Source organism: Pseudophryne corroboree, chromosome 6 (genome assembly GCF_028390025.1).
Source record: "Pseudophryne corroboree isolate aPseCor3 chromosome 6, aPseCor3.hap2, whole genome shotgun sequence".
NCBI classification, from domain to species: domain Eukaryota; kingdom Metazoa; phylum Chordata; class Amphibia; order Anura; family Myobatrachidae; genus Pseudophryne; species Pseudophryne corroboree.
Window position 1 is genome coordinate 116339062 of NC_086449.1, and position 26683 is coordinate 116365744.

The following is a 26683-nucleotide window of genomic DNA, read 5'->3' on the forward strand; positions in this document are numbered from 1 at the left end:
AGCCACTTAAAACTGTGGATTTGAAATATCTCACGTGGAAAGTGGTCATGTTATTGGCCTTGGCTTCGGCCAGGCGTGTGTCAGAATTGGCGGCTTTGTCATGTAAAAGCCCTTATCTGATTTTCCATATGGATAGGGCAGAATTGAGGACTCGTCCCCAGTTTCTCCCTAAGGTGGTATCAGCTTTTCACTTGAACCAACCTATTGTAGTGCCTGCGGCTACTAGGGACTTGGAAGATTCCAAGTTACTGGACGTAGTCAGGGCCTTAAAAATTTATATTTCCAGGACGGCTGGAGTCAGGAAAACTGACTCGCTTTTTATCCTGTAGGCACCCAACAAAATAGGTGCTCCTGCTTCTAAGCAGACTATTGCTCGCTGAATTTGTAGCACAATTCAGCTGGAGCATTCTGCGGCTGGATTGCCGCATCCTAAATCAGTAAAAGCCCATTCCACGAGGAAAGTGGGCTCATCTTGGGCGGCTGCCCGAGGGGTCTCGGCTTTACAATTTTGCCGAGCTGCAACTTGGTCAGGGGCAAACACGTTTGCTAAATTCTACAAAATTGATACCCTGGCTGAGGAGGACCTTGAGTTCTCTCATTCGGTGCTGCAGAGTCATCCGCACTCTCTCGCCCGTTTGGGAGCTTTGGTATAATCCCCATGGTCCTTACGGAGTTCCCAGCATCCACTAGGACGTCAGAGAAAATAAGATTTTACTCACCGGTAAATCTATTTCTCGTAGTCCGTAGTGGATGCTGGGCGCCCATCCCAAGTGCGGATTGTCTGCAATACTTGTATGTAGTTATTGCCTAACTAAGGGTTATTGTTGAGCCATCTGTTGAGAGGCTCAGTTATATTTCATACTGTTAACTGGGTGTAGTATCACGAGTTATACGGTGTGATTGGTGTGGCTGGTATGAGTCTTACCCGGGATTCAAAATCCTTCCTTATTGTGTCAGCTCTTCCGGGCACAGTATCCTAACTGAGGTCTGGAGGAGGGTCATAGTGGGAGGAGCCAGTGCACACCAGATAGTACCTAATCTTTCTTTTAGAGTGCCCAGTCTCCTGCGGAGCCCGTCTATTCCCCATGGTCCTTACGGAGTTCCCAGCATCCACTACGGACTACGAGAAATAGATTTACCGGTGAGTAAAATCTTATTTTTTTGCCTTATGTTCCCCCACAGCAAAAGAAAACACAATATCAGATGCAGTCCTTTCGGTCGCATAAGTCCAGAAGAGGTCGGGGCTCTTCCTTCCTCGCCAGAGGCAAGGGTAGAGGAAAAAGAATGCCTACCACGGCTAGTTCCCAGGAGCAGAAGTCCTCCCCGGCTTCTACTAAATCCACCGCATGACGCTGGGGCTCCACTGAGGGAGTCCGCGCCGGTGGGGGCACGTCTTCGACTCTTCAGCCACGTCTGGGTTCAGTCAGACGTGGATCCTTGGGCAATGGAAATTTGTATCCCAAGGCTACAAGCTGGAATTCGAAGAGGTGCCTCTGCGCCGATTTTTCAAATCGGCTTGACTAGCTTCTCCCCAAGAAAGGGAGATAGTTTTTGCTGCAATTCAAAAGCTGTGTCAACAGCAAGTGATTGTCAAGGCTCCCCTAGTTCAACAGGGGAAGGGGTACTATTCAACCCTGTTTGTGGTTCCGAAACCGGATGGCTCGGTTAGACCCATTCTAAATCTAATATCCCTAAACCTGTACTTGCAAAAGTTCAAATTCAAGATGGAATCGCTCCGGGCAGTTATCTCCAGCCTGGAAGGGGGTGATTTCATGGTGTCACTAGACATAAAGGATGCATACCTTCATGTCCTCATATATCCCCCTCATCAGGCGTACCTGAAATTCGCTATACAGGACTGTCATTACCAGTTTCAGACGTTGGCGTTTGGGCTTTCCACGGCCCGAGGATTTTCACCAAGATAATGGCGGAAATGATGGTGCTCCTGCGCAGGCAGGGAGTCACAATTATCCCATACTTGGACGATCTCCTGATAAAAGAGAGATCAGTTGCTGATAAGCGTGTCGCTCTCCCTGAGAGTGCTCCAGCAGCATGGCTGGATTCTAAATCTACCAAAGTCACAGTTGGTTCCAACGACTCGGCTATCGTTCTTAGGCATGATTCTGGACACGGAACAAAAGAGGGTTTTTCTCCCAATGGAAAAAGCCCAGGAACTCCGGAACATGGTCAGAGACCTGTTAAAACCGAACAGAGTGTCAGTTCATTAATGCACTCGAGTACTGGGAAAAATGGTGGTGACCTACGAGGCCATCCCCTTCGGCAGGTTTCATGCGAGGACATTTCAGTGGGACCTTCTGGACAAGTGGTCCGGGTCCCATCTTCAAATTCATCAGAAAATAAGCCTGTCCCCCAGGGCAGGGTGTCTCTCCTGTGGTGGCTACAGAGTGCTCACCTTCTAGAGGGTCGCAGGTTCGGCATTCAAGACTGGGTTCTGATGACCACAGACGCGAGCCTCCGAGGATGGGGAGCAGTCACACAAGGAAGAAATTTTCAGGGACTATGGTCAAGCCAGGAGGCTTGTCTACACATCAACATACTGGAATTAAGGGCCATATACAACGGCCTACGACAAGCGGAGACTCTTCTTCGTAACCTACCGGTTCTGATTCAATCAGACAACGTCACAGCCGTGGCTCATGTAAACCGCCAAGGCGGGACAAGGAGCAGAGTGGCAATGGCGGAAGCCACCAGGATTCTTCGCTGGGCGGAAAATCACGTAAGCGCTCGGTCAGCAGTCTTCATTCCGGGAGTGGACAACTGGGAAGCAGACTTCCTCAGCAGACACGATCTCCATACAGGAGAGTGGGGACTTCATCAAAAAGTTTTTGCAGAGATAACAAGTCTTTGGGGACTTCCTCAAATAGACATGATGGCGTCCCGCCTCAACAAGAAGCTTCGGAGGTATTGTGCCAGGTCAAGGGACCCTCAAGCAGTAGCGGTAGACGCCCTGGTGACACCATGGGTGTTTCAGTCGGTCTGTGTTCCCTCCTCTTCCTCTCATCTCAAAAATATTGAGAATCATAAGACGAAAAAGAGTGCAGACAATACTCATTGTTCCAGATTGGCCTCGAAGGGCCTGGTATTCAGATCTTCAGGAGATGCTCACAGAAGATCCATGGCCCCTTCCTCTCAGGGAGGACCTGTTGCAGCAGGGGCCCTGCGTGTTCCAAGACTTACCGCGGTTACGTATGACGGCATGGCCGTTGAACACCGAATCCTAGCTGGGAAAGGTATTCCGGAGAAAGTCATCCCTACTCTGATAAAGGCTAGGAAGGAGGTGACAGCGAAACATTATCACCGTATCTGGAGGAAGTACGTATCTCGGTGTGAAGCCAAGAATGCTCCTACGGAAGATTTCCACTTGGGCCGTTTTCTCCACTTTCTACAGACCGGAGTGGATATGGGCCTGAAGTTAGGCTCCATAAAGGTACAGATTTCGGCCCTATCTATATTCTTTCAGAAGGAATTGGCTTCTCTCCCAGAAGTCCAGACTTTTGTAAAGGGAGTGCTACACATCCAGCCTCCTTTTGTGCCCCCAGTGGCACCATGGGACCTTAACGTGGTGTTACAGTTCCTAAAATCTCACTGGTTTGAGCCTCTTCAAACTGTTGAATTGAAATTTCTCACTTGGAAGGTGGTCATGTTGTTGGCCTTGGCATCTGCAAGGCGGTTGTCCGAATTGGCGGCTTTGTCTAATAAAAGCCCCTATCTGATTTTCCATGTGGATCGAGCAGAGTTGAGGACTCGTCCTCAATTTTTGCCTAAGGTGGTTTCATTGTTTCATATGAACCAACCTATTGTGGTGCCTGTGGCTACGGGAGACTTGGAGGATTCCAAGTCCCTTGATGTAGTCAGGGCCTTAAAAATTTACGTAGCCCGGACAGCTCGGGTTAGGAAAACAGAGGCACTGTTTGTCCTGTATGCAGCCAACATGGTTGGTGCTCCTGCTTCTAAGCAGACTTATGCTCGCTGGATCTGTAACACGATTCAGCAGGCTCATTCTACGGCTGGATTACCGTTACCAAATTCGGTAAAGGACCATTCCACTAGGAAGGTGGGCTCTTCTTGGGCGGCTGCCCGAGGCGTCTCGGCTTTACAGCTTTGCCGAGCAGCTACTTGGTCGGGTTCAAACACCTTTGCAAAATTCTACAAATTTGATACCCTGGCTGATGAGGACCTCATGTTTGCTCAATCGGTGCTGCAGAGTCATCCGCACTCTCCCGCTCGGTTTGGAGCTTTGGTATAATCCCCATGGTCCTTACGGAGTCCCCAGCATCCTCTAGGACGTAAGAGAAAATAAGATTTTAAACCTATCGGTAAATCTTTTTCTCCTAGTCCGTAGAGGATGCTGGGCGCCCGTCCCAGTGCGGACAAAATTCTGCAAGACTTGTATATAGTTATTGCTTACATAAGGGTTATGTTACAGTTTTGATCAGTCTTTGGCTGATGCTGTTTTGTTTCATACTGTTAACTGGTTCGTATGTTCCAAGTTGTACGGTGTGGATGGTGTGGGCTGGTATGTATCTTAGATTAACAAAAATCCTTTCCTCGTACTGTCCGTCTCCTCTGGGCACAGTTCTCTAACTGAGGTCTGGAGGAGAGGCATAGAGGGAGGAGCCAGTGCACACCCATTCTAAAGTCTTTAGAGTGCCCATGTCTCCTGCAGAGCCCGTCTATACCCCATGGTCCTTACGGAGTCCCCAGCATCCTCTACGGACTAGGAGAAAAAGATTTACCGGTAGGTTTAAAATCTTATAATATCTACCTCAGTAAGCGCTGTGTGTGGGTTTGCTCCAATCTCTGTGTCTCTCTGTGGCATACTTGGGGAGAAACTGTGTCTGACATTTCCCTGTGTGTGTGTGTGTGTGTGTGTGTGGGTGTTTGTTGTCTCACATAGCCATGTCTAGGGACTCTGTGTCACATGCTGCAGAGGATGTTTCCTCTCAGGAGGAATCCATTCCATGTACACAGGAATGTAATGTCTTGTCTCAGATCCCTATTAATGAGCCTGAGTGGTTGACATCTATTAAGGGAATGTTCTCTCAGATCTCTACCAGGGTAGCTCATATTGAGACTTTAACTCAGGTGTTAAAGAACTCTATGCCAGTTTGGTCAGGTTCTGTTCCTATTCCTGCAAAATCCCCTAGTATATTCCCACAGAAACGTGCACTTGCCCAGATTATGCAAGATGACACTGATACAGCAGACGGTGATGGGGATGTGCTGAGGGGGGCGGCATCCCTTGCAAAGGGGGTGCAGCTCATGATTGAGGCCATTAGAGATGTGTTAAACATTAATGACACGTCACCTGAGCAGGTTGAGGAGGCTTACTTCACTGACTATAAGAAAGCCTCGCTAACCTTCCCTGCGTCTAAAGAATTAAACGCTATATTTGAATAATCCTGGTTAAACCCGGAGAAAAAAATTCCAGATCCCAAAAAGGGTTCTGGTTGCTTTTCCCTTCCCTGAGGAGGATAGGAAAAAATGGGAAAACCCACCCATAGTTTACGCATCTGTCTCCAGACTGTCTAAAAAGGTGGTTTTACCTGTCCCTGGATATACCTCGTTAAAAGAACCGGCTGATCGTAAGATTGACACTACGCTCAAATGCATATACACTACTTCAGGAGTGGCGTTAAGGCCCACTATTGCCTGTGCATGGATTTCTAAAGCCACAGTAAAGTCGTCAGGCACATTACTAGAGGTTTTGGATACAATGTATAGAAGTGACATTGAATTATTTTTACGTAACATACGGGATTCTGTGGGGTTCATGGTGGAATCCATGAAGGACCTGGGTACGCTGACTGCACGGATATCTTCCATGTCGGTCTCGGCTCGCAGGGGACTCTGGCTGTGCCAATGGTCTGCAGACGCGGAATCCAGGAGAAGTGTGGAGAACCTACCCTACACAGGTCAGGCTCTATTTGGGGATGCGTGGATTTCCACGGTAAGTCACCTTTTCTTCCCTCTGCTACACCTTCTACGAAGAAACTATTTTCTTCAGCTGTGTCGCATTCCTTTCGGACCGCTAAGGCAATAAAGACCAAGCCTCCTACCACTTTCTTTAGAGGTGGTCGTGCAAAATCGAGCAGGCTCCCAGGACCAGAAAACTTCTTCTGGTTCCTCAAAATCCTGAGCATGACGGTGGACCGCACAGCCTGGAGGAAGGCCTGGTGGGTGCGAGACTCAGACGTTTCAGACACGTCTGGGTGTCGTCCGGCCTGGATCCCTGGGTACAGACTGGAGTTTCAAGAACTCCCGCCTCACCGATTCTTCAAATCAGGCTTGCCAGCTTTGCTGACAGACAGGGCTATCCGACAGGAAGCCATCCTAAAATTGGAAAAGTCTTAGGTCAGTTCCACCTCATTTGCAAAACAAGGGTAATTATTCAAACCTTTTCGTGGTACCAAAACCGGATGGTTCGGTCAGACCAATTTTGAACTTGAAATCGTTGAACCCTTATCTGAGGGTGTTCAAATTCAAAATGGAGTCTCTCAGAACAGCGATTTCAGGTCTGGAGGAGGGAGAGTTTCTGGTATCCCTGGATATCAAGGATGCGTACCTCCACATTCCGATTTGGCCGCCGCACCAGGCTTATCTCAGATTTGCACTGTTAACAGTCACTATCAATTTCAGGCACTGCCATTCTCCCTCTCCACAGCACCTAGGGTGTTCACCAAGTGATGGCGGAGATGATGGTTCTCCTCCGCAGACAGGGGGTGAACATAATCCCATATCTGGACGATCTGCTGATAAAGGCATCGTCCCGGGGGACGTTGTTGCAGTCCATTGTTCTCACGACTCATCTGCTCAGGGAACACGGTTGGATCCTGAACCTTCCAAAGTCACATTTGGAGCCGACAAGGAGATTCTTTTCTGGGGATGATCCTCGACACGGAAGTGCGGAGGGTGTTTCTGCCGGAGGAGAAAGCTTTGGTGATTCAAACGATGGTCTGGGATGTCCTGAAGCCAACCCGGGTATCTGTTCATCAATGCATTCGTCTTCTGAGGAAGATGGTTGCCTCCTACGAGGCTCTACAGTACGGAAGGTTTCATGCTCGGTCCTTTCAACTTGATCTCCTAGACAAATGGTCGGGATCTCACCTACACATGCACCAGAGGATACGTCTGTTGCCGAAAGCCAGGATTCACTCCTCTGGTGGCTGCAAATGCCTCACCTTCTGGAGGGCCGCAGGTACGGGATTCAGGACTGGGTCCTTCTTACCACGGATGCAAGTCTCAGGGGCTGGGGTGCAGTCACTCAGGGTGATACCTTCCAAGGAAGGTGGTCAAGCCTGGAATCCAGTCTTCAAATAAACATTCTGGAACTAAGAGCCGTCTACAACTGTCTTCTCCAAGCGGCTCATCTTCTGCGAGATCGAGCCATTCAAGTGCAGTCGGACAATGTAACGACGGTGGCCTACATAAATCAACAGGGCGGAACGAAGAGCAGAGCTGCACTGTCAGAGGTAACAAGAATCATCCTCTGGGCAGAAAAGCACACGTTGGCGCTGTCGGCAATCTTCATTTTGGGAGTAGACAACTGGGAAGCGGACTTCCTCAGCAGACACGATCTCCATCCAGGAGAGTGGGGACTCCATCCGGAGGTGTTCACGGAGGTGATAGATCTTTGGGGTGTACCTCAAAAAGACGTGATGGCCTCCCGTCTCAACAATCAACTTCAGAGGTATTGTTCCAGGTCAAGGGACCCGCAAGCCGTGGCGGTGGACGCCCTGGTGACTCCGTGGGTGTTCCAGTCGGTGTACGTGTTTCCTCCACTTTCACTCATTCCAAGAGTTCTAAAACTCATAAGGAGAACAAGAGTTCAGGCAATCCTCATTGCTCTGGACTGGCCAAGACAGGCTTGGTACGCGGATCTTCTGGGTCTTCTGCTGGAAGATCCGAGGCCTCTTCCTCTTCGGGAGGACCTACTGCAACAGGGGTCATTCGCTTATCAAGACTTACCGCGGCTACGTTTGACGGCATGGAAGTTGAACGCCAGATATTGGCTCCGAAATGCATTATCATCGCATTTGGAAAAGGAATGTCTCTTGGTGTGAACCCAAGAAGTTTCCTATGGTGGAGTTTCAACTGGGTCGGTTTCTCCTCTTCCTACAAGTGGGTGTGGATATGGGCCTGAGGTTGGGATCCGTGAAGGTCCATATTTCGGCCCTATCCATTTTCTTCCAGAAACAACTGGCTTCCCTCCCTGAGGTTCAGACTTTCTTGAAAGGGGTTCTGCACATCAAACCTCCCTTTGTGCCACCTACGGCACCCTGGGATCTTTACGTGGTGTTGCAGTTCCTCCAATGGGATTGGTTCGAGCCTCTCCCGGAGGTCAAGTTTCTCACGTGGAAGGCTGTCACTTTGTTGGCCTTAGCTTCTGCTAGACGTGTGTCGGAGTTGGGGGGCTTTGTCTTGTAAGAGCTCCTACTTGATCTTCCATGAAGATCAGGCTGAACTCCGGACACGTCAGCAGTTCCTTCCGAAGATTGTGTCGGCATTTCATGTCAATCAACCTATTGTGGTGCCAGTGGCTACTGACTCCTCAATTTCATCAAAGTCCTTGGATGTTGTAAGGGCTCTGAAAATATATGTGAAGAGGATTGCTCGTCACAGAAAATCAAACTCTGTTTGTCCTGTATGATCCCAAGCAACTTGGGTGTCCTGCTTCTAAGCAGACTATATCTCACTGGATCAGGTTCACTATCCAGCATGCGTATTCTACGGCAGGATTGCCGTGTCCTATATCTGTTAAGGCCCACTCTACTCGTAAGGTGGGTTCTTCCTGGGCGGCTGCCCGGGGTGTCTCGGCTTAACAGCTTTGCCGAGCGGCTACTTGGTCTGGGTTGAACACGTTTGCTATGTTTTACAAGTTCGATACTTTGACCAAACTTCAGGTCCTCAGGAGGCCAATCCGTTCTGCAGGAGCCTCCGCACTCTCCCTCCCTTTCTGGGAGCTTTGGTACATCCCCATGGTACTAATGTGGACCCCAGCATCCTATAGGACGTAAGAGAAAATAGGATTTTAATTACCTACTGGTAAATCCTTTTCTCGTCCGTAGAGCAGAGATTTTCAACCTTTTACAACTCGCGGCACACTGAACAAGTTTTAAGTATTGCCAAGGCACATTCAAATATAATGGTGATGCATGGTGCAGTTGCGTGTCCTAGGATGTCATGTTGCAGCTTCTCCATAGGTAACGCCGGAGCCACATCTGAGAAAGCCAGAAGAGTCCAACACTGCCCGGGTCCAAAATAAGAACTGTCTCTGCAACCACTAAACCCACCAGTATTGATCGTTCCAGGGCCTCAGTAGCGTCAAAACACTGACGGGCCTGGCTGTGCTTCTATGGCGGCACACCTGGAGACTGCTCAGGGCACACTAGTGTGCTACGGCACAGTGGTTGAAAAACACTGCCGTTGAGGATGCTGGGCGCCCGCCCAGCCCTTTGTGATCCTGCAGTGGTTGTTTAATTCAGTACTGCTTCGTTCTTGGTTAAGTACTGTTTTGTTACTTGGTTAAGTAATCTTGTTCAGCCGTTGCTGATTTTTCAAGCTGGTTAGCTTGGTTTGCCTTGTATGTGTGAGCTGGTGTGAATCTCGCCACTATCTGTGTAAAATCCTTCTCTCGAAGTTGTCCGTCTCCTCGGGCACAGTTTGTAGACTGAGTCTGGTAGGAGGGGCATAGAGGGAGGAGCCAGCCCACACTCTCAAACTCTTAAAGTACCAGTGGCTCCTAGTGGACCCATCTATACCCCATGGTACTAAAGTGGACCCCAGCATCCTCTACGGACTACGAGAAAAGGATTTACCGGTAGGTAATTAAAATCCTATTTCTCTAACGTCCCAGAGGATGCTGGGGACTCCGTAAGGACCATGGGGATAGACTGGCTCCGCAGGAGACATGGGCACTTTAAGAAAGAATTTAGTTCCTGGTGTGCACTGGCTCCTCCCTCTATGCCCCTCCTCCAGACCTCAGTTTGATACTGTGCCCAGACGAGCTGGGTGCTTTTCAGTGAGCTCTCCTGAGTTTACTGATAGAAAGTATTTTGTAAGGTTTTTTATTTTCAGGGAGCTCTGCTGGCAACAGACTCCCTGCATCGTGGGACTGAGGGGAGAGAAGCAGCCCTACTCTCTGAAGCTAGGTCCTGCTACTTAGGCTACTGGACACCATTAGCTCCAGAGGGATTGGTACGCAGGATCTCACCCTCGCCGTCCGTCCCGGAGCCGCGCCGCCGTCCCCCTCGCAGAGCCGGAAGATAGAAGCCGGGTGAGTATGAGAAGCAAAGAAGACTTCACAGGCGGCAGAAGACTTCATGATCTTCACTGAGGTAACGCACAGCTGCAGTGCTCCCACACACCTCACATACTCCGGTCACTGTAAGGGTGCAGGGCGCAGGAAGGGGGCGCCCTGGGCAGCAATATAAACCTCTTATTTGGCAAAATGAGCATATATACAGCTGGACACTGTATATATGGATGAGCCCCCGCCAATTTTACACTTTTAGCGGGACAGAAGCCCGCCGTCGAGGGGGCGGGGCTTTTCCCTCAGCACTCACCAGTGCCATGTTTTTCTCCACAGCACCGCTGAGAGGAAGCTCCCCGGACTCTCCCCTGCTTATACCACGGTAGAAGAGAGGGTTTTAAAGAAGAGGGGGGGGGCACATAATTCGGCGCAGATAATAACAGCGCTACTGGGTAAACATTAAATTGCTGTCCTTTTTCCTGGGTCATATAGCGCTGGGGTGTGTGCTGGCATACTCTCTCTCTGTCTCTCCAAAGGGCCTTGTGGGGGAATTATCTTCAGATGAGCATTCCCTGAGTGTGTGGTGTGTCGGTACGTGCGTGTCGACATGTCTGAGGTAAAAGGCTCTCCTAAGGAGGAGATGGAGCAAATGTGTGTGTGAGTGGTGTCTCCGTCGACAACGCCGACACCTGATTGGATATGTGAAATAAAGTGCTGAGGTAAATTTATTGCACAAAAGATTAGAGAACAGACAGTGAATCTACACAGGTCTGTCCCTATGTCGCAGAGACCTTCAGAGTCTCACAATGCTCACTATCCAAAATAATAGACACTGATATCGACACGGAGTCTGACTCCAGTGTCGACTACGATAATGCAAAGTTACAGCCAAAACTGGCAGGAAAGTATTCAATACAGGTATATGATTATTGTAATAAAAGATGTTTTGCATATCACTGATGACTCATCTGTCTCTGACACGAGGGTACACATGTTTAAGGGGAAGAAAGCTGAAGTAAATTTCCCTCCTCTCATGAAGAAAAAGAGCGGGAATCTCCAGACAAGAAGCTGCAGCTTCCCAAAAAGAATTCTCAGGGAGTATCCTTTCCCTACTAGGGCCAGGATACGATTGGAATCTTCCCCTAGGGTGGACAAAGCTTGTCACGTTTACCCAAAAGGTAGCGCTGACTTAACAGCTATCCTCAGGGATCCTGCAGATAGCTTGCAGTAAAAGTACTTTGAAATCCATTTACACACATTCTGGTACACTACTCAGACCGGCGATTGTGTCGGCATGGGTTTATAGCGCTGTAGCAGCGTGGACAGATACCTTATCAGCGGAGATTGAAACCCTAGATAAGGATACCATGGTATTGACCCTAGTATATGTATATGTGTGTGTGTGTGTGTGTATATATACGGGTCGGTTTTTCACCAAGTTCTCGAGACTCTGAGTGCCGCCTTCTTTCTGTGATATTATATATATATATATATATATATATATATATATATATATATATATATATATATATATGTGTGTGTGTGCAATGGAAGGCGGCACTCAGAGACTGTTATCAGGTGAAAAATAGGTGCTTTAATCGACGTTTCGGGAGACGTACTCCCTTCCTCAAGACACAGCAAACGTCGATTAAAGCACCTATTTTTCACCTGATAACAGTCTCTGAGTGCCGCCTTCCATTGCACGTATACTGAGCTCACACAGCTTAAGGAGGGCACCGGAGCAGGTCCCCAGCAGGGACGAGGAGTGCCGGACTCCATTGCACTATATATATATATATATATATATATATATATATATATATATATATATATATATATATATATATATATATAATATAACATGCCCAAAGAGACATTAGTCTACTAGGTTCTAGAGTCAACGCTATGTAGATTTCTGCTAGAAGTGTCCTGTGGAACATGCAATGGACAGGTGATGCCGACTAAAGAGGCATATGGAAGGTTTACCTTACAAGGCTGAGGAATTATGTGGAGAAGGGCTCTCGGACCTGGTCTCCACAGCTATAGCTGGTAATTCTGATCTTTTGCCTTATATTCCCTCACAGCCTAAGAAAGCACGACATTATTAAATGCAGTCCTTTCGGTCGCAGAATAACAAGAAAGTACGAGGAGCGTCCTTTCTTACCAGAGGTAAGGGTACAGGGCACAGCTAGTTCCCAGGAACAGAAGTCCTCCCCGGCCTCTACTACATCCAACGCATGACGCTGGAGCTCCGCTAAGGGAGTCCGCCCCAGTGGGAGCACGTCTTCGACTCTTCAGTCACATCTGAGTTCACTCACAGGTGGATCCCGGGGCAATAAAAAAATGGTTCTCAGGGTTACAGGGGAATTCGAAAGGTGCCTCCTCACCGGTTTTTCCTTATCGGACCTACCGGCTTCTCCCCCAGAAGGGGAGTTATATTAAATACAATTCACACATTGTATCTCCAACAGGTGGTGCTCAAGGTTCTCCTCCTGCAACAAGGAATGGGCTATTACTCAACCTTGGCTGTAGTCCCGAATACGTACGGTGCGGTCAGACCTATTTAAAATTAAAACCTCTGAACCTATACTAGAAAAGGTTCAAAATTAAAGTGGAATCGCTCAGAGCGATCATGGCCAGCCTGGAAAGGGGAGAATTGATTGTGTATCTAGATATAAAGGCTGCATACCTTCATGTTCCCATTTATTCACCCCATCAGGCGTACCTGAGAATTGCGGTACAGTATTGTCATTACCAATTTCAGGGTAATTGGCGGAAATGATGGTGCTCCTATGCAAGCAAGGAGTCACAGTTATCCCATACTTGGACGATCTCCTATAAGGCGAGATCAAAAGAGCAGTTGTTGAACAGCGTGTCACTTTCACTGAAGGTGTCACAGCAACACTGCTAGTTTCTCAATATCCCGAAGTCACAGTTGGTTCCTATCACTAGTCTGCCCTTCTTGGGTATGATTCTGGATATGGACCAGAAGGGGGTTTACCTTCAGATAGAGAAGGCCCAGGAACTCATGACTCTAGTCAGGGACCTATTGAAACCAAGACAGGTGTCCGTGCATCACTGCACTCGAGTCCTGGGAAAAACATTCCCTTCAGCAGGTTCCATGCAAGGACTTTCCAATGGGACCTACTGGACAAGTGGTCCGGGTCACATCTACAGATTCATCAGTTGATCACCCTATCCCCCAGGGCCAGGGTATCTCTCCTGTGGTGGCTGCAGAGTGCTCACCTTCTAGAGGGCCGCAGATTCGGCATTCAGGACTAGATCCTGGTGACCACGGACGCGAGCCTCCGAGGCTGGGGAGCAGTCACACAGGGAAGAAATTTCCAAGGTCTTTGGTCAAGTCAAGAGACTTGTCTTCACATCAACATATTGGAACTAAGGGCCATATACAACGCCCTATGTCAAGCGGAGACCTTTCTTCGCGACCAACCGGTTCTGATCCAGTCAGACAACGTCACCGCAGTAGCTCATGTAAACCGCCAAGGCGGCACAAGGAGCAGAGTGGCGATGGCGAAAGCCACCAGAATTCTTCGCTGGGCGAAGAATCATGTAAGAGCACTGTCAACAGTGTTCATTCCGGAAGTGAACAACTGGGAAGCAGACTTCCTCACCAGACATACGTCCTGGAGAGTGGAGACTTCATCAGGAAGTCTTCGCACAAATTGCAGTTCGGTGGGGACTGCCACAGATAGACAGGATGGCGTCCCGCCTCAACAAAAAGCTGCTGAGTTATTGCGCCTGGTCAAGAGACCCTCAGGCAGTAGCGGTAGACGCCCTAGTGACACCGTGGGTGTTCCAGTCAGTCTATGTATTTCCTCCTCTTCCTCGCATACCCAAGAGTTGAGAATAATAAGAAAAAGGAGGAGTGAGAACAATCCTCATTGTTCCAGATTGACCAAGAAGGATCTGCTATCCGGATCTGCAGGAAATGCTTACAGAAAATCCGTGGCCTCTTCCTCTAAGGCCGGACCTGTTGCAACAGGGCCCATGTCTGTTCCAAGACTTACCGAGGCTGCGTTTGACGGCATGGCGGTTGAACGCCGGTTCCTAGCGGAAAAAGGCATTCCGGATGAGGTCATTCCTACGCTGATAAAGGCTAGGAAGGATGTGACATCTTAACATTATCACCGTATATGGCGAAAATATGTTTCTTGGTGTGAGGCCAGGAATGCTCCTACGGAAGAATTCCATCTGGGCCGTTTCCTTCACTTCCTACAAACTGGAGTGAATTTGGGCCTAAAACTTAGGCTCCATTAAGGTTCTGATTTCGTCCCTATCCATTTTCTTTCAAAAACAGTTGGCTTCTCTACCAGAAGTTCAGACGTTTATAAAAGGAGTGCTGCGTATTCAGCCTCCTTTTGTGCCTCTGGTGGCACCTTGGGATCTTAACGTGGTGTTAAGTTTCCTAAAGTCACACTGGTTTGAACCACTTAAAACGGCGGAGTTAAAATATCTCACGTGGAAGATGGTCATGCTATTAGCCTTGGCTTCGGCTAGACGTGTGTCAGAATTAGCGGCTTTGTCACATAAAAGCCCCTATCTGGTTTTCCATATGGATAGAGCAGAATTGCGGACCCGTTCACAATTTCTGCCGAAAGTGGTATCATCTTTTCATATGAACCAACCTATTGTGGTGCCTGTGGCTGCACGTGACTTGGAGGATTCCGAGTTACTTGATGTGGTCAGGGCATTGAAAATTTACGTGGCCAGAACGGCTAGAGTCGGGAAAACTGAAGCGCTGTTTGTCCTGTATGCATCCAATAAGATTGGTGCCCTTGCTTCAAAGCAAACTATTGCTCGCTGGATTTGTAACACGATTCAGCAAGCGCATTCTACGGCTGGATTGCCGTTACCAAAATCGGTCAAGGCCCATTCCACTAAGAAGGTGGGCTCTTCTTGGGCGGCTGCCCGGGGGGTCTCGGCACTACAGCTGTGTCGAGCTGCTACTTGGTCGGTTTCAAACACTTTTGCAAAAATTCTCAGCCAGGGTATCAAACCTATAGGAGGACCTCATGTTTGCTCAATCGGTGCTGCAGAGTCATCCGCACTCTCCCGCCCGTTTGGGAGCTTTGGTATAATCCCCATGGTCCTTACGGAGTCCCCAGCATCCTCTAGGACGTTAGAGAAAATAAAATTTTACTTACCGGTAAATCTATTTCTCGTAGTCCATAGAGGATGCTGGGCGCCCGTCCCAAGTGCGGACTTTTTCTGCAATACTTGTATATAGTTATTGCTTCAATAAGGGTTACGTTATAGTTGCATCAGTCTTGCACTGATGATATGTTGTTTTCATACTGTTAACTGGGTAGTTATCACAAGTTATACGGTGTGATTGGTGTGGCTGGTATGAATCTTGCCCTTGGATTAACAAAATCCTTTCCTTGTACTGTCCATCTCCTCTGGGCACAGTTTCTCTAACTGAGGTCTGGAGGAGGGGCATAGAGGGAGGAGCCAGTGCACACCAGGAACTAAATTCTTTCTTAAAGTGCCCATGTCTCCTGCGGAGCCCGTCTATCCCCATGGTCCTTACGGAGTCCCCAGCAGCCTCTACGGACTACGAGAAATAGATTTACCGGTAAGTAAAATCTTATTTTCTCATAGTCTCGCTGGAGACATGGGCACCTTAAGACTTTAAAAAGGGTTTTAACTGGCTCCTCCCTCTATGCCCCTCCTCCAGACTCCAGTTAGATTATGTGCCCAGGGAGACTGGTCACACAGGGGAGTTTTACTGAGTTTCTCTGAAAAAATACTTATGTTAGGTTTTTTATGTTCAGGGAGCTCTGCTGGCAACAGGCTCCCTGTTTCGAGGGATTGAGCAGAGAGAAGCAGACCTACTTCTGTGAGTTCAAAGGCTCTGCTTCTTAGGCTACTGGACACCATTGGCTCCAGAGGGTTCGATCACTTGGTGTGCCTAGCTGCTCGTTCCCTGAGCCGCGCCGTCACCCCCCCTTGCAGAGCCAGAAAAAAAGAAGCCGGGTGAGTAAAAGAAGAAACGAAGACTTCAGTGACGGCAGAAGACTTCAGGTCTTGAGGTACCGCGCAGCGCGCCATGCTCCCAAACACACAGCGGCACTGACAGGTTGCAGGGCACAGGGGGGGGGGGGGGGGGCCTGACAGTAACTGGCAAAAGTTATATGAAAAGTGCCTAGGCACTCAATATTGACCCACGCCAGTATAAAAATGTTAAAATGAGCGGGACTGAAGCGCGCCGGTGAGGGGGCGTGGCTTAGCCCCCACAGCTCTGATCAGCGCCATTTTCTCTTCACAGAAGCTGCAGAGACGCTGGCCCTGACCTCCACTCTGCTGTACAAGTAACAGGGTGCAAAACGGGGGGGAGGTGGGTGGGCACAGTAGATTTGGTGCTAATACCTTTATTATAAAAGCGCTAACAGGTCTGAGGCATTGTATATTAAGTTTCAGTACCGGGATAGGCGCTGGGTTGTGAGCTGGCAAACTCCCTCTGGGTCTCTCTAACAGGCTTTGCTGTGGGTCTGTCCCCTATAGCCCAGTGTGATTGTGGGTGTTGGTACGTGTGTGTCGACATGTCTGAGGCTGAGTGCTCTTCCCAGGAGGAAGCCGGAGTGGGGACAGAAAAAGCAGTGGGAGTGACCCTGTCGGCACCACCGACTGCTGAGTGGGTAAATATGTTGAGTGTTTTGAATGCAAATATGGCTCGGTTGACAAAGAGATTAGATAAATCAGAGTCCAAGAACCAGACATGGAGGAAATCCATGGAGGATGCATTGTCACAAGCTCAGACCCCTTCGGGGTCACAGAAACGTGCATTTACCCAGATAGCAGATACAGATACCGACACGGACTCTGATTCCAGTGTCGACTATAGTGATGCCAGATTGAATCCTAAACTGGCTAAGAGCATTCAGTACATGATTGTGGCAATAAAAGACGTATTACATATCACTGAGGACCCTGCTGTTCCTGATACAAGGGTCTGTATGTTTAAAGGAAAGAAACCTGAGGTAACGTTTCCTCCCTCTCATGAACTGAACGCTCTTTTTGAAAAGGCTTGGGAAAATCCTGACAAGAAGATACAGGTTCCCAAAAGAATTCCAGTGGCATATCCGTTCCCTTCTGGGGACAGGGAAAAGTGGGAGTCAACCCCCACAGTGGACAAAGCTCTGTCGCGTCTGTCCAAGAAGGTGGCGCTTCCGTCTCCTGACACGGCAGCCCTAAAGGATCCTGCGGATCGTAAGCAGGAAAATACACTAAAATCCATTTATGTCACTACAGATTCGCTACTCAGGCCTGCCGTTGCTTCGGCATGGGTGAGTAGTGCTATTGAAAAGTGGGCAGATAACTTGTCATCTGAGATAGATACCCTGGACAGGGATAACGTGCTTTTGACTCTGGGTCATATCAGGGACGCTGCAGCATATTTAAAAGAAGCTGCAAGGGATATTGGCTTTTTAGGATCAAGGGCCAATGCCATGGCAGTCTCGGCCAGGAGGGCATTGTGGATTCATCAATGGAATGCTGATGCTGACTCGAAGAAGGCTATGGAGTCTCTGCCGTTTAACGGTAGTGTCTTGTTTGGTGACGGCCTCACTGACCTGGTATCTATGGCTACCGCAGGTAAGTCGTCATTTTTACCTTATGTTCCCGCACAACAAAAGAAAACGCCCCACTATCAGATGCAGTCCTTTTGGGCCAATAAATACAAAAAAGGACGAGGATCCTCCTCCCTTGCTGCGAGAGGAAGAGGAAGGGGAAAAAGGTCACAGGCTGTGGCAAGTTCCCAAGAACAGAAGTCCTCTCCGGCTTCTACCAAATCCACCGCATGACGCTGGGGCTCCTCTGCGGGAGTCCGCACCAGTGGGGGCACGTCTCAAACTCTTCAGTCAGGTCTGGGTTCGCTTGGACCTGGATCCTTGGATATTAGAAATAGTAGACCCAAGGGTACAAATTAGAGTTTCAAGACGTGCCCCCTCACCGATTTTTCAAATCGGCCTTGCCAGCTTCTCTTCCAGAAAGGGAGGTTGTATGCGCTGCGATACTAAAGCTGTGTCAAAATCAAGTCATTGTCACGGTACCCCCGTCACAACAGGTGGAGGGTGTCTGTTCGTGGTACCGAAGCCAGATGGCTCGGTCAGACCGATTCTGAACCTAAAATCCCTCAATTTCTTTCTAAAAAAAATTAAATTCAAGATGGAATCTCTCCGAACAGTGATCTGCAGTCTGGAGGAGGGGGATTTTATGGTGTCGGTCGACATAAAGGATGCCTACTTACACGTCCCCATATATCCTCTGCATCAGGCTTACCTGAGGTTTGCTGTTCAGGATTATTATTACCAATTTCAGACGTTGCCGTTTGGTCTGTCCACGGCTCTGAGGATTTTCACCAAGGTAATGGCGGAAATGATGGTTATCCTGCGCAAGCAGGGAGTCACAATTATCCCGTACTTGGACGATCTCCTCATAAAGGCGAGATCCAAGGAACAATTGCTGAAAAACGTTGCACTCTCTCTGACGATTCTGCAACAACATGGTTGGCTCCTAAACTTGCCAAAATCACAGTTGGTTCCGACGACACAGCTGTCGTTCTTGGGTATGATTCTGGATACAGAATTACAGAGAGTTTTTCTTCCAGTGGAAAAGGCTCTGGAAATACAGAACATGGTAAAACAGATTCTGAAACCAGCAAGAGTGTAGTTTCTTCAATGCACTCGGTTGCTGGGGAAGAAGGTGGCGGCCTACGAGGCCATTCAGTATGGCAGGTTCCATGCCAGGGTGTTTCAGTGGGACCTGCTGGACAAGTGGTCCGGGTTTCACCTGGACATGCACCGGAAAATATTCCTATCTTCCAGGACCAGGATCTCCCTTCTGTGGTGGCTGCACAGTTCTCACCTTCTGGAGGGACGCAGGTTCGGGATTCAGGATTAGATCCTGGTGACCACAGATGCAAGTCTCCGAGGCTGGGGAGCAGTCACACAGGGGAGAAATTTTCAGGGAAAATGGTCAAGCCAGGAAGCTTGTCTGCACATAAACATCTTCTTCGCGGTCTGCCCGTCTTGATTCAGTCAGACAACATAACAGCAGTGGCGTACATAAACCACCAGGGTGGAACAAGAGCAGAGTGGCAATGGCTGAGGCCACGAAAGTTCTTTGCTGGGCGGAGAGACATGCAAGCGCTCTGTCAGCGGTCTTCATTCCAGGAGTGGGCAACTGGGAAGCAGACTTCTTCTGCAGACACGATCTCCATCCAGGAGAGTGGGGTCTTCATCTAGAGGTCTTTGCAGAAGTGACAAGTCGTTGGGGAATTCCTCAAATAGACATGATGGCGTCCCGACTCAACAAGAAACTTCAGAGATATTGTTCCAGGTCAAGGGACCCTCAAGCGATAGCGGTGGATGCCATAGTGACACTTCCACTCATTCCAAAGGTGATAAAGATGATAAGAAGAACAAGGGTTCAGGCGATACTCATTGTTCCAGATTGGCCAAGGAGGGCCTGGTATCCAGATCTTCAGGAATTGCTCATAGAAGATCCCTGGCCTCTTCCTCTACGGGAGGACCTGTTACAACAAGGACCGTGCCTGTATCAAGACTTACCGCGGCTACATTTGACGGCATGGCGGTTGAACGCCAAATCCTAGCCCGGAAGGGTATTCTCTATGAAGTCATTCCCACACTTCTTCAGGCTAGAAAATAAGTAACGGCAAAGCATTACCACCGTATTTGGAGGAAATATGTGTGTTGGTGTGAATCCAAGCAGACTCCTATGGAGGAATTTCAGCTGGGGCGTTTGCTCCATTTTTTGCAAGCAGGTATGGATGCGGGCCTAAAGTTGTGCTCAATTAAAGTACAAATTTCGGCCTTATCAATTTTCTTTCAGAAAGAATTGGCCTCCCTTCCAGAAGTTCAGACCTTCGTGAAAGGTGTACTACACATCCAACCTCCCTTTGTGCCCCCAGTGGCACCATGGGATCTGAATGTGGTGTTGCAGTTCCTGCAATCTCATTGGTTTGAACCTTTGCATAAGGTTGAGTTAAAATTCCTTACTTGGAAAGTAGTCATGTTGTTTGCCTTGGCATCCGCAAGGCGGGTATCGGAGTTGGCGGCTTTGTCTCACAAAAGCCCCTATTTAATCTTCCATGCTGATAGAGCGGAGTTGAGAACTTGTCAGCAATTTCTGCCAAAAGTGGTTTCATCGTTTCACGTAAACCAGCCTTTTGTGGTGCCAGTGGCTACTGACGCCTTGGCGGAATCGAAGTCTCTCAATGTAGTCAGAGCTTTGAAAATCTATGTCGCCAGAACGGCGCAGATTAGGAAAACAGAGGCTCTGTTTGTCCTGTGGGCTCCCAACAAGATTGGGGCTCCTGCTTCCAAGCAGACTATTGCGCGCTGGATCTGTATTACGATTCAGCAGGCTCATTCTACGGCAGGCTTGCCGTTACCGAAATCAGTAAAAGACCATTCTACCAGAAAGGTGGGCTCATCCTGGGCGGCTGCCCGAGGGGTCTCGGCATTACAGCTTTGCCGAGCTGCTACTTGGTCGGGATCAAACACTTTTGCAAAGTTTTACAAGTTTGATACCCTGGCTGAGGAGGACCTCTTGTTTGGTCAATCGGTGCTGCAGAGTCATCCGCACTCTCCCGCCCGTTCTAGAGCTGTGGTGTAAACCCCATGGTTCTTGAAGCATCCCCAGCATCCTCTAGGACGTATGAGAAAATAGGATTTTAATACCTACCATTAAATCCTTTTCTCTTAGTCCGTAGAGGATGCTGGGCGCCCATCCCAGTGCGGGCTGTATCTGCAGTTTTTGGTTATGGTTACACACATGTTGTGTTGAGTTCAGTCAGTCTGTGGCTGATGTTAGTCATGCCGTTGCATGCGTTGTTGTTGAATGCCATGTTGTACGGTGTGTTTGAGGTGTGAGCTGGTATGTATCTCATCTTAGTTTAAAAATTAAATAAATCCTTTTCCTCTAAATGTCTGTCTCCCTGGGCACAGTTCCTATAGCTGGAGTCTGGAGGAGGGGCATAGAGTAAGGAGCCAGTTCACACCCCTTTTAAAGTCTTAATGTGCCCATGTCTCCTGCGGATCCCTTCTATACCCCATGGTTCTTGAAGCATCCACAGCATCCTCTACGGACTAAGAGAAAAGGATTTACCGGTAGGTATTAAAATCCTATTTTTTCCATTCCCAGGTTCTGTGTATGTTATACTAGTGAAATTACGGTGTGTAATATATATATATATATTTCACACATGTTGTATTGTTTGTATCATTTCTGAACATGTTTGACCTGTGTATTACAGAGGGAAGGTCACTGAAAGATGAGGACATCCTGCAGAATTTGCCAGTGGGAACAACAGCAACTCTGTACTTCAGAGACCTGGGAGCACAAATCAGCTGGGTCACAGTGAGTATATGCACCATGCGTTTTACTGTCGTTACAGATTTTACTTTATAACAGGCCTGGTCAACCTGTGGCTCACCAACTACACCTCACCGCATTCCTTAATAGCAAAACAGGGCATGCTGGGACTTGTAGTTCACCACAGCTGGAGATCCACATGTTGCCCAGGCCTGCTTTACGTCTGTGAACTCCATCGTTCACAGACGCATCGCGTCGGCCGCGCAGCACAGCCGACGGCCAATATATCTACCGATATATTGGCGCGTCGCTGTGTGTGTACGAAGTGGCCCGTACACATGCTGCGGTGGCCGGCGGTGATTGACAACTGAACTGGGCGGGCGTGTGTACACGCCCGCCCAGTTCATGACGTCAGTCCCCGACGGATCGGGCAGTGTGTATGCACAGCACACTGCCCGATCCGTCCATAGATATATCTGCAGATCAATTGATCTGCAGATATATCTATTAGTGTGTACCCACATTAAGAAACCAATAATGAGCACTAGCTCCTCCCTCTATGCCCTCCTACCAGACTCAGTTTAGAAAATGTGCCCGGAGGAGCCGGTCACGCTGAAGGAAGCTCCTCAAGAGTTTTCTGCATTTATTTTCTAATTTGTTGTTTTCAGACAGGGCTGGTTGGCACCAGGCTGTCTGCTTCGTGGGACTTAGGGGGAAGGGAGGGGAACAGCCCAACCTCCTATAGGGTAAATGGTCCCGTTCCCCGTGGCAGGACACTGAGCTCCTGAGGCACCTATTCGCAAGCCCCACCACGGCGAGCGTACAGTCCTGCAGCACGCCGCCACCCCTAACAGAGCCAGAAGTAAGAAGAGTGTTGAGTAGGTGGCCAGCGTCTCGGTTAGCGGGTCGCCGGCTGTAATGGCGGCATCAGGATGTGGAACGCAGCACTGACATGCAGGCTGCGTCTCCAGGCTTCGTACAACATGCTGTATGCGTGTGTGTTTACGCTGTGAGAGGCAAGCTGAGCTTTTTAATGTTACCCTACACTGGCAAATGGCTTACAGGGGTTCTAACCCGCTTTTAAGCCGCAAAGACACCTCGGCCAGTATAAATAAACCGGGAAGACTGTGCGTCATTACAGGGGCGGGGCTTCACTATGAGCGGATCCAGCAGCTCACCAGCGCCATTTTCCCTCTGCAGCTCACACTGACAGGACTTGCAGGGAAGTGCAGCTCCTCTACAAAGACTCCACGTTTCCTCAGCGGTACCAGGGGGTCATATTAAGGGGGGGAGCGGTGTTAAGATAATAAGCCCTATTAAGGAGCTTATTTTGCGACTTAGCTGAGCTTGGCTTTAGCATAAAGGGTGCGGTGTGGCTGGCTCCATCTTCTCTGTGTCTCCCTGCGGGCTCTGTGTGGGTTAACTCTGCTTTCACCTTTACTGTGTGTGAGTGTGTGTGTCCCTTCACATTATCATGTCACGGGAGTGTGTTTCCTGCACAGCAGAATGTTTGTCTTCCCCAGGGGAATCACTACAGTGTACCCAGGATAGTACACCTTCTCAGGCTAGTGGGTCCGAACCTGCATGGTTGGATTCATTAAAGGGGATGATCTCAAACCCCTGCCATTTGTCCACAAAAGCGTACTCTGGCCCAAATCTTGCAAGCTGACACTGCTGATGATGTATCAGCCGCAGAGGAGGGTGAAGTGGACTCTAGTGGGGGGGATGCAGCCCTGTCACAAGGAATACAGGCCCTGATAGAAGCTGTTAGAGAAGTCCTGCACATTCCTGACAAGGTGGCGGAGGTGTATAAGGAATCTTATTTTAATGTGAAAAAGAAATCTTCTGCTACTTTCCCTGCATCAAAGGAGTTAAATTCTCTATTTGAAGAAACTTGGGTTAATCCGGACAAGAAGTTTCAGATTCCTAAAAGGTTACATCCGTCTCGTTTCCTCAGGATGATAGGAAAAAGTGGGAAAATCCACCAATTGTTGACGCATCGGTATCTCAGTTGTCATGTAAGATTGTCTTACCTGTCCCTGGGGCAGCCTCTTTAAAGGACACGGCTGACTGCAAAATTGAGACCACTGTCTAATCCCTGTACACAGCTGCTGGGGTGGCCCAGAGACCCACTATTGCTTGTGCGTGGATAACTAGAGCCATTGCTAAATGGTCAGGTAATCTAATTGACGGGTTAGATTCCTTATCCAGGGGAGAGATCGTTTTACTCCTACAGCATATACAGGACTCTGCTAATTTTATGGTGGAGGCCATAAAGGAAATTGGTTTGCTCAACGCACGTACCACTGCCTTGGCAGTGTCATCATGCATGGGCTTGTGGCTATGCCAGTGGACTGCGGATGCAGATTCCTGGAAAGGTGTGAAAAGCCTACCATTCACAGGTGAGTCCCTTTTTGGAGATGAACTGGATACATGGATATCAAAGGCTACGGCGGGTAAGTCTACATACTTTTCTTCCGCAGCACCCCCAGCTAGGAAAACCTACTCTGCTCCAACACTGCAGTCCTTTCAGACAGCAAAATTTAAAAGTAAATCCAAAGGTTCTCCTACGGCCTTCAAAGGCAATAGTGGTAAACCCAGAAAACCTGCAACTGCAGGTTCACAGGAACAGACTCCCGGTTCTGCTTCCTCTAAGCCTTCAGCGTGACGGTGGACCACACTTCCTGGAAGACAGACAGGCAGGTGGGTGCCTGATAAAGATATTTCAGTCACATATGGGCAACATTGGGCCAGAATCCCTGGGTCAAAGATCTTATTGCCCAGGGCTACAGACTGGAGTTTCAGGAACTCCCACCTCACAGATTCTTCAAATCAGGCTTACCAGCTTCTCAAGAAGCAAGTATGACTTTACAGGTAGCAATTCAAAAACTGGTACAGACTCCGGTCATTGTTCCAGTTCCACTTCAACTGCAAAACAAGGGTTATTATTCCAACCTGTTTGTAGTACCGAAACCGGACTGTTTGGTAAGGCCCATTTTAAACCTCAAGTCACTGAACCCGTACTTACGGGTGTTCAAATTCAAGATGGAGTCTTTGAGAGCGCTTATCTCAGGTCTGGAGGAGGGGGAATTCCTGGTGTCTCTGGATGTCAAGGATGCGTACCTTCATATTCCGATTTGGCCGCCTCATCAGGCTTATCTAAGGTTTGCATTACAGGACTGTCACTACCAGTTACAGGCCCTGCCATTTGGCCTCTCCACGGCACTGAAGGTGTTCACCAAGGTAATGGCAGAGATGATGTTTCTCCTCCGCAAGTAGGAGTGAACATAATACCGTGCCTGGACGATCTGCTGATAAAAGCACCTTCCAGGGAGAGGTTGTTAAACAACGTTGCCCTCTTGATAAAGGCCCAGATGTGGGCTGAAACGCGTCGACAAACAGGAGTGTGAGTAGCTATCTTATCCGGACTTTTTTGATACTCTTTGCTTTTTAAATTGTTTGTTTTTGTTTTTCTCTGCAAGAGTTGACCATCTCTCTTTGCCGTTTTTATCCAAGTTTTATTCAATTTTTTTTATAACTGCTATGCAGGGTTTTCCCTGCATTTATTTCCCTATATGTATTGTTAAATAAAATCTGTAACCCCCTTTTTACCAACTCTGGTATGAGCATTGCTATTTCTCTTTTTCTCTATCGTCCTAGTGGATGCTGGGGTTCCTGAAAGGACCATGGGGAATAGCGGCTCCGCAGGAGACAGGGCACAAAAGTAAAGCTTTCCGATCAGGTGGTGTGCACTGGCTCCTCCCCCTATGACCCTCCTCCAAGCCAGTTAGATTTTTGTGCCCGGCCGAGAAGGGTGCAATCTAGGTGGCTCTCCTAAAGAGCTGCTTAGAAAAGTTTAGCTTAGGTTTTTTATTTTACAGTGAGTCCTGCTGGCAACAGGATCACTGCAACGAGGGACTTAGGGGAGAAGAAGTGAACTCACCTGCGTGCAGGATGGATTGGCTTCTTGGCTACTGGACATCAGCTCCAGAGGGACGATCACAGGTACAGCCTGGATGGTCACCGGAGCCTTGCCGCCGGCCCCCTTGCAGATGCTGAAGTAAGAAGAGGTCCAGAATCGGCGGCAGAAGACTCCTCAGTCTTCTAAAGGTAGCGCACAGCACTGCAGCTGTGCGCCATTTTCCTCTCAGCACACTTCACACGGCAGTCACTGAGGGTGCAGGGCGCTGGGAGGGGGGCGCCCTGGGAGGCAAATGAATACCTATTTTGGCAAAAAATACCTCACATATAGCCTCCGGAGGCTATATGGAGATATTTAACCCCTGCCAGAATCCGTTAAGAGCGGGAGACGAGGCCGCCGAAAAAGGGGCGGGGCCTATCTCCTCAGCACACAGCGCCATTTTCCCTCACAGAAAGGCTGGAGGGAAGGCTCCCAGGCTCTCCCCTGCACTGCACTACAGAAACAGGGTTAAAACAGAGAGGGGGGGCACTAAATTGGCGTTAGAAATATATAAAAAAGATGCTATAAGGGAAAACACTTATATAAGGTTGTCCCTATATAATTATAGCGTTTTTGGTGTGTGCTGGTAAACTCTCCCTCTGTCTCTCCAAAGGGCTAGTGGGTCCTGTCCTCTATCAGAGCATTCCCTGTGTGTGTGCTGTGTGTCGGTACGTGTGTGTCGACATGTATGAGGACGATGTTGGTGAGGAGGCGGAGCAATTGCCTGTAATGGTGATGTCACTCTCTAGGGAGTCGACACCGGAATGGATGGCTTATTTAGGAAATTACGTGATAATGTCAACACGCTGCAAGGTCGGTTGACGACATGAGACGGCCGACAAACAATTAGTACCGGTCCAGACGTCTCAAAAACACCGTCAGGGGTTTTAAAACGCCCGTTTACTTTAGTCGGTCGACACAGACACAGACAGGGACACTGAATCCAGTGTCGACGGTGAATAAACAAACGTATTCCTTATTAGGGCCACACGTTAAAGGCAATAAAGGAGGTGTTACATATTTCTGATACTACAAGTACCACAAAAGAGGGTATTATGTGGGATGTGAAAAAACTACCGTAGTTTTTCCTG

At 48.8% G+C, this 26683-nt stretch overlaps 1 protein-coding gene across 4 annotated transcripts in view; it reads left to right on the forward strand.

Annotated features, from left to right (window-relative positions):
• The window catches only part of TECR (trans-2,3-enoyl-CoA reductase), a 164197-nt gene that overhangs the window by 42230 nt on the left and 95284 nt on the right, over positions 1-26683 (forward strand). For all 4 annotated transcript variants that reach the window (XM_063931729.1, XM_063931730.1, XM_063931728.1 and 1 more), the window contains one exon: positions 21573-21676. In XM_063931729.1, the coding sequence (XP_063787799.1) occupies positions 21573-21676 (104 nt within the window). The remainder of the gene's footprint in view (positions 1-21572; positions 21677-26683) is intronic.